The following is a 19,722-nucleotide window of genomic DNA, read 5'->3' as shown; positions in this document are numbered from 1 at the left end:
CCCACTGAGTTACACAGGCCCTGCCCTCCATCTGAAATTATGACATCATCAAAACTACATTTCCCAATGCAACTATTCCCTAAACCCGCTTGTGAGTGATGTAGTGCCGGTAGCAGGTGCGCAGAGGGGGCTTATGGGTAAACTGTTGACTGTTACTCGCGGCAACAGAAAATAAATAAAGTGAGTAGAGCGGGTCGCTGCGGGGAAGAGCTGTGAATCATGAGGCGCACAGAGGAGGGACGCCCCTGGCAAACCCCAACTGTCTCTAAAGGAGGATCTAATACAAGGCACTGTGGGGTACACTGTAAAAATAAAATGAAAAGTAAAGCATTTCCCATGTATTTGAGCAAAATTTGTACCAGAACTGATGTATAAGCAGCTCTTCAGGTCAAAATACAGCTGTGTACTGTCTGTTTTCGATAATCAGAAAGAGCACTGTTAACATGCTAGTTGTTGTTAGCCTCACCAAAAACTCTCTGAAAGTTTTGAAAATCGCTTATACACTCATCGTACTTTATAATTAGGAAGCTCAAAACGTATTAGGTAAGTGAAGGACACATTTGAACCACTGCAAACATGTTTTTATGCAACAAAATCTGTTATCGTGCCTTTATTTAGAGGTTTGTTGTAATTATTTGATGATGTTGGGGACTATGGGAATGATGATTTGAGCGTAGCAATAGTAATTAACAATTCAAAACAAAATATGATATCTTTTGAATGGTCAACCGTCCTCAAAATGGCACCATCAAACAAGAACTTGAAATCCATGAAAAGGAATTTTAACATTCTTCAATGTCGCTGGGGCAACCGTGAAAGCTGAGTGACTGTAAAGTGCAATTTTGTTTCTTCGAGTATGGTAGACATTTTTGTTTGAGAAAAATGGTTAGTCAAAAGGGTTTAACAATAAGTAAATGCATTCTTAAGTAGCTGAAACTGTTTAAGCCAAGATTTTCAGTGTAAAAAGATGCAAATGTTAACTTTAAATGTATGTAATTTATGTCATCCATTTTTCCTTTTACATATTTTGTGTTATTTGATAGAATAGAAACAAGCAAACAAATAGTATATATTTTTCTAACTTATTGAAATATAATTTATAAATCCAAAGAAAACAATACACCAACTTGACTAATGGAAAACTGACATAACATTCTGCACCTAGGGCTTAACATGATAATTAATTTAACCAACAGAAATTTAGAAAATCAGCAATCAAACAGACATTGGTCAATAACAGACAAGTTGATTAACCAACAGAAAACAAGCAAATAGATAAATGTCCCAGAACATTCCCTGTCCTTAGACCCTCCTTATCGGCAAAGAAAAACTAAAAAACAAAACAAAACCCGATTTACAAAATAAATATAAAAAATAAAATAGAATAAATTTATTTTGGATGCTTTTACTGCACTGAAAAATAGAAAAAACATCCTCTTACTGTCAGCGAGCTTGCATCTCCACAAACATGACCCTTATTGAGCTTGTGGAGAGCCCCTTGCTTCTTTCTGTGGAAATGTTGTTCCTTTGGCTATAATCTTCCACAGTATGGAATAAAATGTGAAAACGTGAAATGTATCTTGTTCCTGAAGTATGATTTTAATGTTCTATTTCATTGAATCCTCCAGAAAGTTACATGGTGTTGCTTTAACTTCATCTTACCCACAGCCTGTATGACATCACTGCAAACTGTAGACTTCCCCAAATCCCAAACACACATGTACCATAATTCACATTTAATGAAACTCCCTTTACCTGTATAAACATCCATGTAAAATAGTTTGGAGGACGTTAATGGCCCTTCTCTTATCTTTTGGAGTGAGGGGGGGTGTATCTACCTGCCAGCGCGCTCTGCTCTGTGTTAACTCTGGCCTAAGATCTTGGTACCAGCCTGTAACAGGGAGCGGGGAGTCCGATGGAGTGGACCCCGTCGTGATTCATGATGACGATATTTGGGGGATGGGCCCTTATCACTGACCCAGGAATGCAACTCAAGTTTGGGGTGGAAGGAGAGGAGTGTGGTGCTAGCGAGCTGGATTCTCTGAGGAAATACGCAAGTGTGTAATTTGTTTTAATGGTGAGGAGAGGTATACATACAATAACCTATGTATCTGACTGAAAGTGGGTCGTAGTTTTGCCAATCTCCATGAAAATATTTGTGCTTTGACTTGAACATTCCACAGCATGGCATTATTTTAAGGTGTTTTTATTGAAAAACACATTTTTAACAGAAACAGGCTCATCTTCCTCCAGATCTGACTAGTAACTTGGGCTGGTATAGTCACCTGGGTGTTTCTAGAGATAGATACATTTACTGGCACAAGTGGCATCTCCACGAAGAAAAGTTGGGGACCCTCCACCAGAAACGTTGCATAGTTGACCAGTTTTTATGGGGCTTGACTTGGCTTTGGTCATACATAACACGATTTAGACATTTGGGGTAGAAAAGTACGTAACAATCTCACAAATGACAGCATTGAAGGATGTGGCAAATGCAGTTGGAGCCTATACAGAGAAAATAACGCAGTGGTTCAATCTCTACTCCCGACCACGCAAGAGACTACATCAGTGTCTTTTGAAGAAGTAAAAGAGCGCCCCTAATAAATTCTCAGCTATCAATACAAATCCAAAGACTTCTTGACTTGTGTAAACTACGTAAACAGCAGAGTAAACATGTTTAAGGGATCCTGATATGAAGCGAGCAAAGACAGAGGAGGTGCGGAGCTGTAGAAGATGCCTGCGGTTTGTCAGCGTGAGAGGTGAAGGGTGTTAGTAGCTTAACTGCGTGGATGGGGTGGTGGGGGGGTGGTGGTGGCTGGTGTCAGTACAGATAAAGGATGTGATAACACGAGACAGAGGAACTGAGGGTGTGATAGGAAAATGAGGTGTTTGTGAAGACAGAGATGCCAAAAAGGTTGTATTCTTTAAAATGAGTTTAAAAAAAAAAAGTACAGGTAATTACGTACTCAATTGTCATACAACATATTAATGCTTAAAAGTGCTAATTAATACTGCGTTCACGTGGTTCTTGAGTGCCTTGGAGATGAGATGCGGGGGTTTGAACTTGTTTGCGATCATGTGCTTTTATCTCGGAAGGTAGATAGATACTTTATTCAACAAATTCAACTTTCTGTACCTGCACTTTTCAGTCACCTTTGTGTCTCAATGCGTCTTAAGAGGAGGACCGGTCATGTAGGGTCTGTCTCCCGTCTGTGTCCTGTTGTCCGAGCATTGCAACAGTGTTCAAAGGGAACCAGGTGAAGTCTAGAGACATAACAGGAAAGTCCTCTCCGAAGACTCGCTTTTCTCAGTCTGCTATGCTGTTTCGGGCGATTGATGTTGACAGAATCCGTTCTTTGACAGCGTTTAACAGAGCTGACCAGTAAGACTTGTAGGTGACAGTAGCTCAGTTGATTGAGTGTTTCTTCCCTGTTCTGAACGTCAATAGTTTGACTCCCGAAGGTCAGCGTTTTGACTTCGCTTGTTGGTAAAGAGGCGAGATCCATTGACCCACAGGTTGGCGGTACGATTCAACTCCCACAGATGGATGTTGTTTTTGTGTCCTTGGGCAAGACTCTTAACCAACCTTGACTTCAGTGTGAATGGATGAGAAAGTGATTAAACAAAGAGCCCAAATGTTTAAGATAAATTGAAGAATCAGAACAGCAGGTGGTGTCAAATTTGAAAGTCGGGCAGTTTGTTTTGACCAGAGTTCCCATTTTTCCAACGTGTGTGAGCGTTCATGTGCATTTTTCAACTTAGGGGAACAAAAAATTCCCCGTAGGTTTGCCTAACGTGTCCATTACTACAATCACGTACTCAAAAAACAACCAAATCTATCTTGACTTTACAGTATGAGACTAAATTAATTAACTTAAAAACCCCATCCAAAGTTGAGCGTAAGACCTCCATCAGACAACAGTTAATTAATTAAATCTGTTAATTCATCTCCTCTCAGACGGTTAGTTCCAAAGCCTTTTAACAGCTTTGAGAACGTGACAAAGGCTTACAAAGTGAGAGGTAATTTTCATTGACAAGTCACACATGTGCCGGAGAGGTGGGCTAAGAAGTTGGCCATCTGGAGTCACCGTAAGACCGGGGTAGATAGAGTGGAGAGTGGAGAGTGGGAGTTTGTGTTCCTAAGCATCTCCAAAGGTCAGAGTTGTCTAAAGTTCATTGAATTAGCCAGAAGTAAAGCTGCTCACTCAGAGAAGTTCACGTCCAGGATAAAAGAGCATTTTCAGAGACATGTGTATAGTCTTTTTGCTTTTTCTATTTCCTGTTTATTAAGTACCATTTTGAGGACTTTTCACCATTCAGAAGATGTCATATTTTGTTTTGATTTGTTGATCTCTATGGCAACTGTGCTACAATGTCATCACACTAAAACCCACTGATAAATCAAAAGTAGGTGTTAAGGGGATGTTTAAGTGCAGGATTTAATAGGGACATGCACTGATCCGCACAATAGCAACCTACATGCACTATGTAACTTTTCTTCTTCGGGGGTCCACTTTTTGCTTGTCTCCATGGAGATGTTTTTGCTTTGCCAGAAACATTCCATATTCCATTTAACTTATCCATCATGCACTTATTGAATTACAGATGTATTGCTTAGAAAATATCTTGAAAAACATACATTCTTTTACAGTGAGCGAGGTTGCCTCTCCACAGATCTGATCTGTAACTTGGGTTGGTGTAGTCACTCATACATGTCATTATGACGATTGTTAAATTTATGCTATATTATGGAACATTACAGGTAAAGGAATAATATCTCTAGTAAAGTAAAACTATTTCATGCATATTTACCTTGAGGTTTTTGTTTGCTCAAACTATGAACATGTTAAAATAAACTTCTCAGACTTTTCAGCAGGTCTAAGTAATTAAAAAAAAATACTTCTGCTTTTCAGTCCTGTTTAAAAATGTGTAGTAGAAAGTATAGATACCTTCTTTCAAATGTAGTGAAGTCAAAGTAAAAAGTATCCACTACAAACATACAGATACCTACATTTTTTCCTTAAACACAGTACTTTACTACTTTTACTTTGTTACGTTCTACCACAGTATAGTACTGGTCTAGGTTGAAGACAATACTCGAGATGGACTCGTTTGCACCGTTTGACAAGTGGCAAGTCATTAATAAAATGTCCGCTTCTTTGCAAAGGTCTTCTCTTTTTCAACATGTACTGTATATTTATTTGAATTACATACTTAAATGAACTAAGCAGTTAACTAAGCAAAAATGATTGACCTTTTTTATTTCTTGGTACAAATTACTCCTTTATCCAACCCATATTGACCTTATTCTGTCCCGCCTACTTTTTCCTCTAAATGCTCCAAATCAGGCTTTCTATATGGTGGGACTTCGGATTAATTTAACTGGGGAATTTGAGCAAAGTTTCACCTCAAATATCTGATATAAAGTATGTTGATTTGTGTAAAACATTCAGTGTTCATGTGACCAACAAGTCAACAATGCCCCAATTCCCTGGGAGCCTTTGAAATGGCTTTGTAGTCCCTATAAAACTTATTTGCTGTAAAGATCGGCCGTCCCACGCACAATACAGTATTACAACCCGAAAGCCGATAGTGGCGCCCATGGCAACCTCCAGAATAAGGTGATTACTTTCATGATCAAACCCCAAACTCACCATTGTATCTCTTCTTTCTCTTCTTCTTCCAGGATTCTTATGCACAACGGCGGCCGCGGAAAAGTGCCTCTCCTCTCCCTGCCTCAACGGCGCCACGTGCATGGAGAACTTGGGCGAATACGCGTGCCTCTGTCCCAGGACGCCTCGCTGGTTCATGGGAACACACTGCGAAGACCTATACGACCCATGTTTAGACGGCCCATGTACCAACTGCACCTCCGTACTCGGGACAGGCAACTACACGTGTCACTGTCCGGCAGGCTACACGGGTCAAAACTGCACGGAAGATATCGATGAGTGCTTGGAAAACCCTTGTGTGGGGCATAAAAGTTTCTGTGTCAATACAGTTAACGGATATACGTGTCATTGTCCCATCGGGTTAGGTGGAACGGACTGCCAAGACAACGTCACTACTTGTTTGGACCGAGAATGCCAAAATGAAGGCATGTGCGTGGACGTACCGGATATCGGACGGAGATGCCATTGTCCTCTGGGATTCGAAGGGGAAAATTGTGAAGAGGATATCAACGATTGCGCTTCGGAGCCTTGCAAGAACGGAGCAATTTGTAAAGATCTGGTGAATGGGTACAAGTGCTTCTGTGTACCCGGGTTTCAGGGATATCACTGCGATTTGGATATAAATGAATGCGCGTCCAAACCGTGTCAGAACAACGGGACGTGTTTGGATCTAGTGGATCGTTATATGTGTGACTGCGCACCGGGGTTCAAAGGTAAGAAGAATTTGAGTAGTATTAGCTTAAAATTACAATTAAATGTCTTATATTATGCAAAATTGACCCTGGGTGAGATTTAAGACATGTTATAAAGTTGTTACATCCGCAAAAACATACTTGAAGTTGTATTTTGTTTCATTCACACATGTTGATTGAATAATCCTAGTTTATTAGTCTGTCTACATCTCAAAAGCTCCAAATGTTCTGTTCCACCTTGTGATGTCATCATGTGGTAGTTTTTGAGTTAACAGCTACTTTTTTACCTTTAGTTCAATAGAAATTGGCAATCCCAGATCTGAAAGTATCCGAATGATTCTAGTGAACGTGTACGGAGTTTAAAAACACAGTGGAGCACTTCCTGTATTACAACATGACATCACAAAGTGTTTTTTATTTGCGAGAACTCAGCCTAAATATGCAGGGTTTGTGTGTTAAATATGTGTGAATGAAACTAAACACACTTCCAGGTATGTTTTTGATGAGAAAACAACATTATAACAGATCAGAAAACAGCGTAATATGGGCCCTTTAAAATCATAATCAGTTTCCAGCAGCTACACTACGTTTGTGTTGCAAGTTAATTCTCTCTCATGGTTCCTGCCTCTGCCCCCGTTGCCCCTGTGACCCTCAGGACTGAACTGTGAGGTGGACATAGATGAGTGTGAGAACGCCCCCTGTCAGAACGGTGCCACCTGCCTGGACCTCGTGGCCATGTACCTGTGCCAGTGTGTGCCCGGCTTCCAGGGCACGGACTGTGAGGTCAACATCGACGAGTGCAACAGCGCCCCCTGCCTCAACCATGGTAGCTGCATAGATGGAGTAAACAGGTAAGAGAGAGGACTGATTAGGTTAAAGACAGAATATGATACTCCTTACTTTGTTTAGGTTTGAAGTAATGAGGTCAGTTTTAGATTTTTGGATTTAAAGGTGCACTACAAAGGTGCAGCATTTATTATTCCACTGTATGGCATTAAACTTATCCATCTCCATGAAAACCAGCAGGTGACACTGCTAGGCCAAATTACAAGTTAGTATAAAACCCCTTCGTTATCACCACTGTAATATCCTAGGTAAATATAAAATGTTCAGTTACGACAATTTAACTTTGTATTCAAATCTAAGAAATGTATTCAAAATTATTAATAATGCAGCTCCACCTACATTGAAAAAAAATGTATTACACTTTCTTCTGAACAAACTCCCTGATCCTTGGCCTTTGCTCAGTCGGCCTTTTCATTTCAAACCATCAGACAGTGGAATCAGCTTCAAGACTGTCTGAAATTGTCTGTAGATTTGAATAATTTTACTACAAATTTGAAAAAAAAAGTACATTTTAGATAATCAAATGTGTCCACACCAGTCTAATTAATTTGTATTGTTTTGTCTCACTGTAAAAACCTGCACATATTTGATTTTTTATGTTGGTATGGACTGTATAAACATCATGTATTGAACATGGGGACATTTTAATGTATTTTACTGCTGATATTAATGATGAACTGTTAGTCTTATAGTGTAATTGTAATGAAATAAGTATTTTTAATGTCTGTTCACCTGCCCAGGGACTGCACAGAGAAAGTAGTAGTAGCTAAATCTGGTACAATATTTTTTTTCTTTTGATAGATTCATGAATTTGTGCATGATCCCTGACAAATAAAGAATAAATAAAGAAAGAAAGATCTGTGGTGAAGCACACAAGAATTCATGTTTTTCTTTGTTTTTTTGTGTGTTTTTTTTAAAGATATTTTTGAGCAGTTAAACAATGAAATAAATGGCAGAAAGCTATAATATTTCAGCAAACTCAGTAATATCTTCATGCAGACAAGCAGATCCTCCATCAGAAAAAGTTAGGTGTTAAGTTAAGTGCACCTTTAAATCACAACAGAGCTTCAAAAACGACTATACATTCATTCCTTAGCATGTCTGTGTACACTGGTGTATGATGTAAAGAGCTTTGAGTACCTTGAAGGGGGAAAAGCGCTATATATATATAAAAGTGACCATTTACCGTTTACCATATTGGCAGGATGGGTGAAGTGTCTTGTCATCGACCCCATGACAGGATGGAACGCTGTTAACTGTGTCATACGTTACTATTTCACTCCATTTAGAGACATATGAATCAAATTTTAATAACCACAACCGACATGTGTTTACACTGGACACTCTAAGCCCATGTTTCATAGAGCCATGTGTCGGGCCATTTGATAAGGATTAATCTGCTTATGTGAGTGAACCATGAGCGTGGAGGTGCACACAATACCTGGTTAAGACACTGGAGGGGAATGAACAAGAGGCGAGCACATAATATGTCTTTTTTTTTTGTTTTGTTTTGCTTTTGTATTAGATTATGGAGATATAATACATGCAGACTTCAGCCTCAATTTTGAAACATTTAGGTTCACTCTTTCACTCAGGCCTTCGTTTCATAACAGGTGATTAATTTAAAACCCATCACTGTGCACTCTATGGATAATTAGGTTAGATTACGCTTCATCGACTGCTGGAACATCACAATTCCTTGTTGAACATTGACACGGAAACATTTAATACAAGATCACATGACTGTATGAGGCTAAAGACTGGCTGTACCAGAACTGAGATGGGGAAAAAAGGGGCTTTTCACTGTTTTGCTTCACAAAAGTAATAATAATCATTCAAGGACAAGCAAAATTGGATACTTCGGTGCTACAGATGCAATTCAATAATTTGGCGACAAACAGTTATACTCACACCTGCCTCAGTTTTTAATGTTTTAAATGGATTTATATATGTGTTTTGCTTGTTTTTTGTTCCTCTTTTTCTGTATTTTAACTGGACGCTCATATAAAGGAGTCTGAATGCTCTTATTAGGCAATATTGAATTAAATTAAGTGCTGATTTATTGTAAAAGCAGCTCTTACGGTCAAAATGAGACTTCCATGTGCTGTCTGCATCTAATAATGAAGCAAAGAAAATCAAGTAGTGCACTGTTAGCATCATGGTTGTTGTTGTTAGCATTTCTGTGAAGGCAAAACTTCACCCTGGCCTCTGAAAGTTGTGGAAAGTGCAACTGCGGTGAATAAATAGGATGCGACGAATGGGTTAGGAAATTGAGGAATAACAAACAGCTTAATCGACGCACAGTATGTATTTAAAGTCAACATTTTACCACGTTTATCTTTTGTGTATCCAGTATTTTAAGGGTTAAAAAGTGAAATGTTTTAGCATAGACACATTTTCAATACCGCATAATATTACTTTGGCAATATACCTGTGTTCTTGGCAGCAGAAAACACATGGAGTTACATACCACAAAGACCCAGGTCCAGTGAATAAGCCTGGATTTGATTTCCGGTTCAGACTCTTCTAAACCCGACTTATGAAAGCTTTAATCTGAAATGGCCGTGGGGTTGTGTGTCTTGTTTTGCAGTTATGAGTGCGACTGTGATGGGACGGGCTTCGTGGGGGTGCACTGTGAGGAGGACATACCTGAGTGTGCTTCAGACCCCTGCCAGAACGGAGCCACGTGTTTGGAGGGGGTCAACCAGTACCGCTGCCAATGCTGGACAGGTACGATGAATATACTTTTTAGATTATTAAATGTGATGATGTCATACTGGCAGATAGGGGTCAAGGGTCACTTTTCACTATTAATTACGTTGTACTTTCCTATGAAATATTTAAGAGGGAAATTAATAAGTGACTAGACCCTAGAACTCACTATATAATCTGCATTTTAGATTTAGGGCAAACCATTATAGACTCAAAGACAGGGTGGCAGGCCAGATGAAAGATGGTTTTCTTGGGACAGTAACACTATCTCAAGTAGAAATACTCACAAAAGGCCCTTCTTTAAATGCACTTTAGACATGACTTGCCCCACACACAGAAGCACACAAATAGTATTAACTTGAGCATAGGGCAGAAATGATGTGGGGAAATGTTATCCAATTAGTTATTCAAAGAAAACCCTGTAACTGAATGTCAAAACAAATTTTGACTTAATGACTATAACTATACTCACTCATTCATTCATTTTACCTGCTCAGCAATGAAACATTAGCTCATTGTAAGCCCCCAGCCCACCCCTTCAACCCACCGCCTCAGCCCACCCCAAACTCTGATCATTGTTTTATTTCTGTTTCTTGTCCTATGCTTTGTACCAGGCTTGTCTGTTTCTTTGTCTCCTCTGCATGTTTCTATCTCATGTCAAGTCCTATTATGTTTTGTACTGTACTGAAAAATCTGCATTTTGAAAATATTTATTTTAACTGCCCCCATCTGTAAAAAATATGATCGGCCTATAGAATGTTGTGCTGCCATCTGAAGTCTAGCAGTTGTGCATAAAGGACACTACCGGCTTTTAAATGTGCAGGATACTAGTGTGAAATGTTGGATTAGAAAACCCCAAAGAGACGGGAGGCGACAGAGTCAAGTCCAGTTATTTTTGATTAAGTTATATTCTTTTGGCGTCTGTTGCCATTTTTATGCGGATTGGCATGAAAAGTCATTTTATTAGAGGGAGCTGAGCAAGCCAGCACTCTCCAAGGAGGAGGAGGAGGAGGAGGAGGAGGAGGAGGAGGAGGAGGAGGAGGAGGAGGAGGAGGAGGAGGAGGAGGAGGAGGAGGAGGAGGAGGAGGAGGAGGAGGAGGAGGAGGAGGAGGAGGAGGAGGAGGAGGCTGGTGCGTGTCTGGTGCGTGTCTGGTGCGTGTCTGGTGCGTGTCTGGTGCGTGTCTGGTGCGTGTCTGGTGCGTGTCTGGTGCATGTCTGGTGCATGTCTGGTGCGTGTCTGGTGCTGCAGATGCTCCATGCTGTGACTTGAGCCATACAGAACATGCACTTTTGTAAGGCTGGTGATTTATTGGGTTTTATCTGGCTCAAAGGACTATGTAAAGTTTATTTTTGGAAATGGAAGTACTGGTGATATGTTAAAACACAAATAGATGAAAAATTATGGTGGAGAAACAAGAAAAGAGTGAGCTGTGAGGTGTTTAAATAGGGAGGCTAATCGTGCATGGGAAGAGATGTGGAGGACGGTGCACTTGGTTTATCTACCTTCAGTGTGAGGAGTTCAGAAATTGGGAGTCTAACTATCTGTTGACAGCTACAAACATAAATGTTGTCATCACAGACACCATGGTCTATTCAGCTTTTTACCAAGAAATTCAGAAAATACTTGAGTTTGTTGTTTTGTTTTGTTCAGTGATAAAAGTATGATCTAATAATCTGTTACTAATACGTTTAATTTATTTATTTTAATTAATTATTTGTGCTAATTCCTTCAGCTGTTTAATGTGACAGCTTTAAAACAATATATTTCACTTGCCCTGTCATAGTGTAATGTTGTGCAGCGCCCTCTATAGACCAATTAAGCATTTTGTCACATCTTTTGGTTCAAGCCAAAATGAGCACGACAGCAGCACAACTAAAAACAACGACCCTTTCAAAATATGTCTTCTTTAAACAGCAGGTGTTTGTGTATTTGTCATTATGCAAAAGTGTACAACAGAATTAACAAGATGGAGAGAGAAAGGTCAGGAGTGAGGTCACACACAATTCTCATCATATAAATCAACTTCCTTTTTGAATCTCTTCAAAACAACAAATGTTAATAAAAAGCACATTTTCCCTTCCACTTTCTTATACAGTCTACTACAAAACCAGTTGTTTTTTTATTGTTTGTGAAGTTTAGAAGCTTTAGAAAGGAGCTCTTCTGTTTAAAAACACTAAAGGGTCTATTCTTGAGTGTCACCTTGCTTTTATATGTGACATTTGTTGTTTTAAGTTATTAATCGTTGTTAATGGTCTTAATTTTTCATCTTTCTGAACTCCATGGATAAGTTAAAGGGCCCATATCATGCTATTTTCTGATCGTTGCTTCATCAAAAACTTATCTGGAGTTGTGTTTTGTTTCACTCACACATGTTTAACACACAAATCCTACATATTTACGCTGACTTATTCTCTCAAACTGAAAACACTCTGTTCCACCTTGTGATGTCATGTGGTGATACAAAAAGTGCTGTTTTTAAACTCCATACACCTTCACTAGAATCATTTGGATGATTTCAGTCCTGGAACTGCCAATCTCTACTGAACTAAAGGTAAAAGCAGCTGTTCACTTGAAAACTACCACTTCATGACATCACAAGGTGGAACAGAGCATTTTGAGCTTTGCAGATGTAGACAGAGGATTACTCAAACATGTGTGAATGAAACAAAACACAACTCCAGGTCTGTTTTTGATGAGGTAACAACATTATAACACGGCTTAAAGCTCAAAAGAGACAATTTTGCATAATATAGGACCTTTAAGTTGCATAGTATAATAACGAAAATTCCAACACATATAGCAAGCTGTACAATGCTATATTCCTATTCTTCTTGCAAGTCCACTATTCAAAATACTCCCCCACCTCTACGAGTGGGGTTTACACTTGGAATAGAGAAACAGTCAGCACATATATCAGTGGCCTTTGACTCGAGGCTGACCTCTGGAGGCCAGGGGTTTCCCACACATAAATTCTACTCAACAAAAGAGCTGTTAGTTTGACTTTTGAGCGACTACAGAGAATACTCGCCCCCTCCTCTTTCTACTATTTAAGTTACAGCTTTATAACCCACCAGCACAGCACAGTCAGAGGGCCAGTTAAATTATAGATGGGATGCATAAGCAGACTGCCGGAGGGGAAGGTGCAGAGTTGCAGAATTCTTTGCGATATTTGCCTTGTGTGTTTTGTTTTTTTCTGCATTCAAAATAAGACGTTAGCCTCAACAGTGTCTCCCTGTAGACTGCATGTTGCCAAAAGCTTGATTTGTGATTTAGTAGTGTGTCTTCATTCAATACATTTTTTGCTCCTCTTGTGTATGAAAGAAAAATAGAAGACCAATCTTTACTGCACCCAAGAAAATAAGTGAAAAGTGGCAGGGAAATTTGATTAAAATGTTAAATCTTGCATAAATTTGTGATATTAATTCTACCTCTGGAAATCACACGTTCTGCAAACTTAAACGAATAAATGGGATGTGTTGGGGAGGACATCTCACATACATCTGTGACAAATAACTTGTATTACTGATTATTTCTTTCTTTCCTTCTTTTAAAATGTGCACTGGGGTCTGCAAACTATGTCTTAATATGACCCCCATGGACATTGCTCCCAAACACATTAAAAAACATTCATTCTTACTGTGAGCGGGGTCATCTCTCCGCAGATCTGACCTGTAACTTGCCCTAGCACTGTCTAGCCTAGCACCCGCTTCTACAGAGATATACAAGTTTAATGCTAAACTGTGGAACATTTTATACTAAGCAACAACATCTTTATAGAGACCTGCGCATGGCAACCTTCCACCAGACAATAATGTATACTGTACTTTTAATATGAATACTGTTGTAGTACTGTGTAAGAGTGGGATGGATAAAGATACAAATTGTGTGTAAAGGTGTATTGCCCAACGACACAAATGCATCTTATTTACGAAGGATTAAACCATCAACCATTTTGTAAACAATAAACTAACAGATTTTTTTTACTGCAGGTTATGAAGGAGATAACTGTGAGGTGGACACTGACGAGTGTCAGTTAGCGCCCTGTGTAAACGGAGGAGAGTGTTTCCAGCGCTCAGATGTCCTACAGTATGGACAGCTCCCTGAACTCAGCACGGCCCCCTTCAGCTACGACCAGGCTGCGGGCTACATCTGCCACTGCCAGCCAGGATTCACTGGTAAATCACAACAACGGAGATACTGCAATGTTTTATGGATTTATTCAGCCTATGTTTCAGAATGGTGGAAAAAAAATAGGAAAATTGAAATAAAATACAACTTTTGAAAGGGGAGAAAATAGGACTGTTGCCATAGCGATTAACAATTTGAAACTAAATATTATTACTTTTGAAAGGAGAAAAAATAGGACCGTTGGCATAGTGATTAACAATTTGAAACTAAATATTCTAACTTTTTAAAGGGGGAAAAAAATAGGACCGTTGCCATAGCGATTAACAATTTGAAACTAAATATTCTAACTTTTTAAAGGGGGAAAAAAATAGGACCGTTGCCATAACGATTAACAATTTGAAACTAAATATTCTAACTTTTTAAAGAGGGAAAAATAGTACCGTTGCCATAGCAATTAACAATTTGAAACTAAATATTCTAACTTTTTAAAGGGGGAAAAAAAAGGACCGTTGCCATAGCGATTAACAATTTGAAACTAAATATTCTAACTTTTTAAAGGGGGGAAAATAGGACCATTGCCATAGCGATTAACAATTTGAAACTAAATATTGTAACTTCTTAAAGGGTGGGGGGGGGGGGGGGGGAATAGGACCGTTGCCATAGCGATTAACAATTTGAAACTAAATATTCTAACTTCTTAAAGGGGGGAAAAATAGGACCGTTGCCATAGCGATTAACAATTTGAAACTAAATATTCTAACTTCTTAAAGGGGGGGAAATAGGACCGTTGCCATAGCGATTAACAATTTGAAACTAAATGTTGTAACTTTTCAAAGGGGGGAAAATAGGACCGTTGCCATAGCGATTAACAATTTGAAACTAAATGTTGTAACTTCTTAAAGGGGGGAAAAATACGACCGTTGCCATAGCGATTAACAATTTGAAACTAAATATTCTAACTGTTTAAAGGGGGGGAAATAGGACTGTTGCCATAGCGATTAACAATTTGAAACTAAATATTCTAACTTCTTAAAGGGGGGAAATAGGACCGTTGCCATAGCGATTAACAATTTGAAACTAAATGTTGTAACTTTTCAAAGGGGGGAAAATAGGACCGTTGCCGTTCTAACTTCTTAAAGGGGCGGAAAAATAGGACTGTTGCCGTAGCGATTAACAATTTGAAACTAAATGTTCTAACTTCTTAAAGGGGGGAAATAGGACCGTTGCCATAGCGATTAACAATTTGAAACTAAATATTGTAACTTCTTAAAGGCGGGGAAAATAGGACCGTTGCCATAGCGATTAACAATTTGAAACTAAATGTTGTAACTTTTCAAAGGGGGGAAAATAGGACCGTTGCCGTTCTAACTTCTTAAAGGGGCGGAAAAATAGGACTGTTGCCGTAGCGATTAACAATTTGAAACTAAATGTTCTAACTTCTTAAAGGGGGGAAATAGGACCGTTGCCATAGCGATTAACAATTTGAAACTAAATATTGTAACTTCTTAAAGGCGGGGAAAATAGGACCGTTGCCATAGCGATTAACAATTTGAAACTAAATATTGTAACTTCTTAAAGGCGGGGAAAATAGGACCGTTGCCATAGCGATTAACAATTTGAAACTAAATGTTCTAACTTCGTAAAGGGGGAGAAAAATAGGACTGTTGCCATAGCGATTAACAATTTGAAACTAAATGTTCTAACTTCTTAAAGGGGGGGAAAAATAGGACCTTTGCCATAGCGATTAACAATTTGAAACTAAATGTTGTAACTTTTCAAAGGGGGGAAAATAGGACCGTTGCCATAGCGATTAACAATTTGAAACTAAATATTCTAACTTCTTAAGGGGGGAAATAGGACCGTTGCCATAGCACAGGGGTGGCGAACAAGTTAGGTACAAAGAGCCAAAATTTTCAACCGTAACACTCAAAGAGCCACATGACGCACTGACCTGCCAAGACACCCACACACACACACACACAATTACAACCATATTATTTCCCTTAAAACACTCCTCTCCTTACAAAACAACAGCAAGCATTGTACTTCTGTTCATTTCAAGATAAGTGTCAGATACCCCCCCACATACACACATAAACACACACACATAGGCATCTCTTCCTCTCTCTCTTTCTCTCACTCTGTCAAACACACACACACACACACACATTTGCTCTTTATCTTCATCTCTGTCTCTCTCTGACACACACAACTACTGAACACACTTCAGAAACACATGTAGGGCCTGTATAATGTAATGATGGAATATTTTTTGTTTATTTTTTGTTTTATTATTTTAAGCTATTTATATATTATCTTGTTTTATTGCATGTACAATTATCCTTCTGTTCTTTAACTGTGCGGTGCAATACTGGAATTTCCCCACTGTGGGACTAATAAATGCTTATCTTATCTTAATAAAATATTAACACAAGCATAAGTCAGGTGTTATTTCCAAACCACAATTAACGATTAACAATTCGAAACTAAATGTTGTAACTGTTTAACGGGGGGAAAATAGGACCGTTGCCATAGCGATTAACAATTCGAAACTAAATGTTGTAACTTTTTAAAGGGGGGGAAATAGGACAGTTGCCATAGCGATTAACAATCTGAAACTAAATATTCTAGCTTCTTAAAGGGAGGAGAAATAGGACCGTTGCCATAGCGATTAACAATTTGAAACTAAATATTCTAACTTCTTAAAGGGGGGGGGAAATAAGAGCGTTGCCATAGCAATTAACAATTTGAAACTAAATATTCTAACTTCTTAAAGGGAAGGGAAATAGGACCGTTGCCATAGCGATTGACAATTTGAAACTAAATATTCAAACTTCTTAAATGGGGGGAAAATAGGACCGTTGCCATAGTCATAGCGATTAACAATTTGAAACTAAATATTCTAACTTCTTAAAGGGTGGAGGAAATAGGTCCATTGCCATAGCGATTAACAATTTGAAACTAAATGTTGTAACTTCTTAAATGTCTACTTTTTCCTCTTAAGCACTATTTTTACATAAGTATATTTTTCATGTGATACTTTTACTTTTACTTGAGTATTTTTCCAGTATCTGTACTTAACAAAACTGAGTACTTCTTTCACCACTGGGCACATGAGACACAGACACAGAGACTCCGACAATTTAAAATATACTGAATACTGAAGATTTTAAAATAAATATCAGATAGTATATTGTCCATCCGATGTTTCACTTTGTTTTTAATGCAAGATATATGTGTTTCCGTAGGAGAGAATTGCTCTATAAATGTGGATGAATGTGAGTCTGGGCCGTGTTTGAACGGTGGAAGCTGTGAGGACCGGGTCAACTCCTACCAGTGTGTCTGTCCAGGAGGATTCACAGGTACGCACAGCTAGTAATGATCATAGTACTACGAATGCATCGGTATCCCAAGATTATATATGCTATTTTCTTAAAGCTAAACTACATTATTTATCCTTTCTGTGATTTAGAAAGAAACACGTAAACCTCACTTTTTCAGCTCATTCCTCATTCACGAATCCCTCGAGTTCTTCCTCTTCAGTGTCTAAGTTGAACAGTTGGTCGAGCTCATTCAAAGTGCCCGATTCTGTCTCGTCAAAATCGTCATTATCCGTGTCGCTGCTGTTGTCTTAACAGTTCAGTGATGATTCCTGCCTTCGTGAGCTCGGACCACAGTTGAGGCTGATATATCAGCCCAGGCATCCGCAATCCATTGGCAGATTGTGGCGTATGTCGCCCGGCGCTGTCTCCCCGTCTCCCCATTATTACCGCTATTACTTCGGCGACGCCTCCTGACTACGGGTGTCATAATTGACCAATATTGATCCATATATAAGGCGCATCGGATTATAAGGCGCACTGTGGGGTTTTGAGAAAATTAAAGTTTTAGGTGCGCCATATAGTGCGGAAAATACGATAGTAAGTGAAGTAGCAAGTCGTGGTCTACCTGGGACTTTCTCTCAATGACAGCAATGGCTAACGTGTTAATGTGCTAACAGTATTTCAGGGCCGTGTCACAAAGGCCATGGCAGTGTGTAGTGAAAGGTAATCTATTGAAGTACTGAAGTATATAGAAGTTTACGACTATTATGAGAGTACGATGCCTCATGCCAAGAGCTGCTCGGATGGATTCCTTACTTAACTAGACCAGTGTTTCCCAAACTGCGATACGAGACCTGCTGCATGTTGTTTAACTTCAAATCAAATCTATTAACATCTTTGTCCTCCTTTGGGTTAATCATTATTTAAATCTCCCTTATTATCGTTATCGTTAGTACTGCAGTTAAAGGCCTAAGAAACTTCAATGGTATCATGTTTGAGCATAAAGTAACTGCATTTGACCCAACTGTGAAAGTGAATGCTAATGTGCTAACAGCCTTACAGGACCATTCTGTACTGGGAGCACTCGGAGGAGATAAGGGGGCGCATATGGCACAGACCAATATAGAAAGAAGAAAACAACAAAGCCAATAACAGGTGCCATATGTCAGACGCCATCTTGGGCATTAGAGGGGTCTCCTAAGAAATTTGTCAGGGGGCAGAGGGGATTATGGGAAAGCTGCTTATAGGAGCCTAATTAACTGCAACGAAAGAAACAAAGAAAAAGGAACTCCTGTAATCAGCAAAATATAGGTCAACTTTTGGAGAGAACCATTTTCAACAATTTTGGAAAGCAATTTTATGCTTCAGTGTAATGCAGTGTAATGTCATCTAAAACACGAACACACACACACACAAAAAAAAAAAATAATAATAAATAAAAATAAAAAAATACATGAAAAATAAAATAAAAAATAAAATAAAAATAGAATAAAAATTAATAAAATAAAAAATTACAATATTTTTAACTTACTGAATTTGTCCATCCATCTATCCATTTTCTTCTGCTTATCCGGGGCTGGGTCGCAGGGGCAGCAGTCTAAGCAGGGACTCCCAGACTTCCCTCACCCCAGACACATCCTCCAGCTCCTCCAGTGGGACCCCAAGTTCCCAGGACAGCTGAGAGACATAGTCCCGCCACCATGTCCTGAGTCTTCCCTTATTGAATTTAACCGGTAGATATTCAATAACACTTTATAATACCTATACCAGGGGTGTCCAAACTTTTTGCAAAAAGGGCCAGATTTGGTGATGTGAAAATGTTTGGGGGCCGACCATTCGGCGTGATCATTCTTTGAACCATTAATATTAAATGCAAATTAACTATTTAATTATTTTTTACTTTTCATTGCAAATGGCTTTCACCTTTCAAAAACAAAATGAATGTTAAAAAAAAAAAGTAAACATTTAAACTGTGGTTTTGATAATCACAATAAAATAAATTAATTGAGATTTTCGAATTTATTCACGTCAGAAGGCAAACAAATAACTTGCACTAATGTGAAGGGTGAAACTGAGATCTGGACTGTAGTAAATAAACCAGGTCTGGCTAAAAGACAGTGGTTTTGATGTGCAAAGTGTCACGCAGGTGAGAGTCAGTTAGACTTGTCCTCGCACAGTTTTTGTTAAAGTTCATAACCAAGAACGTCTTCTCACACAAATATGTTGAACCAAACTGAGCATTTTCTTAGCAAAGGTGTGAATTTCTTTAAACCTGTCTTTATCCAGTTGGTGATAAAACTCAGCGAGATGTAACATATGTATTTTAGACTGATCAACAGTGCTGACGG

General features: G+C 38.8%; 1 protein-coding gene across 1 annotated transcript in view; it reads left to right on the top strand.

Annotated features, from left to right (window-relative positions):
- Positions 1-1,942: 1,942 nt before the first annotated feature.
- The window catches only part of LOC117376143 (protein crumbs homolog 1-like), a 33,676-nt gene continuing 15,896 nt past the window's right edge, over positions 1,943-19,722 (top strand). The window contains exons 1-6 of the mRNA XM_033972550.2: positions 1,943-2,057; positions 5,687-6,385; positions 7,020-7,215; positions 9,801-9,940; positions 13,913-14,098; positions 17,300-17,413. Of these exons, the coding sequence (XP_033828441.1) occupies positions 1,943-2,057; positions 5,687-6,385; positions 7,020-7,215; positions 9,801-9,940; positions 13,913-14,098; positions 17,300-17,413 (1,450 nt within the window). The remainder of the gene's footprint in view (positions 2,058-5,686; positions 6,386-7,019; positions 7,216-9,800; positions 9,941-13,912; positions 14,099-17,299; positions 17,414-19,722) is intronic.

The sequence above is a fragment of the Periophthalmus magnuspinnatus genome, chromosome 9 (genome assembly GCF_009829125.3).
Source record: "Periophthalmus magnuspinnatus isolate fPerMag1 chromosome 9, fPerMag1.2.pri, whole genome shotgun sequence".
Taxonomy (NCBI): Eukaryota; Metazoa; Chordata; class Actinopteri; order Gobiiformes; family Gobiidae; genus Periophthalmus; species Periophthalmus magnuspinnatus.
Note: the sequence above shows the minus strand (reverse complement) of the source record. Positions and strands in the feature narration are given on the sequence as shown.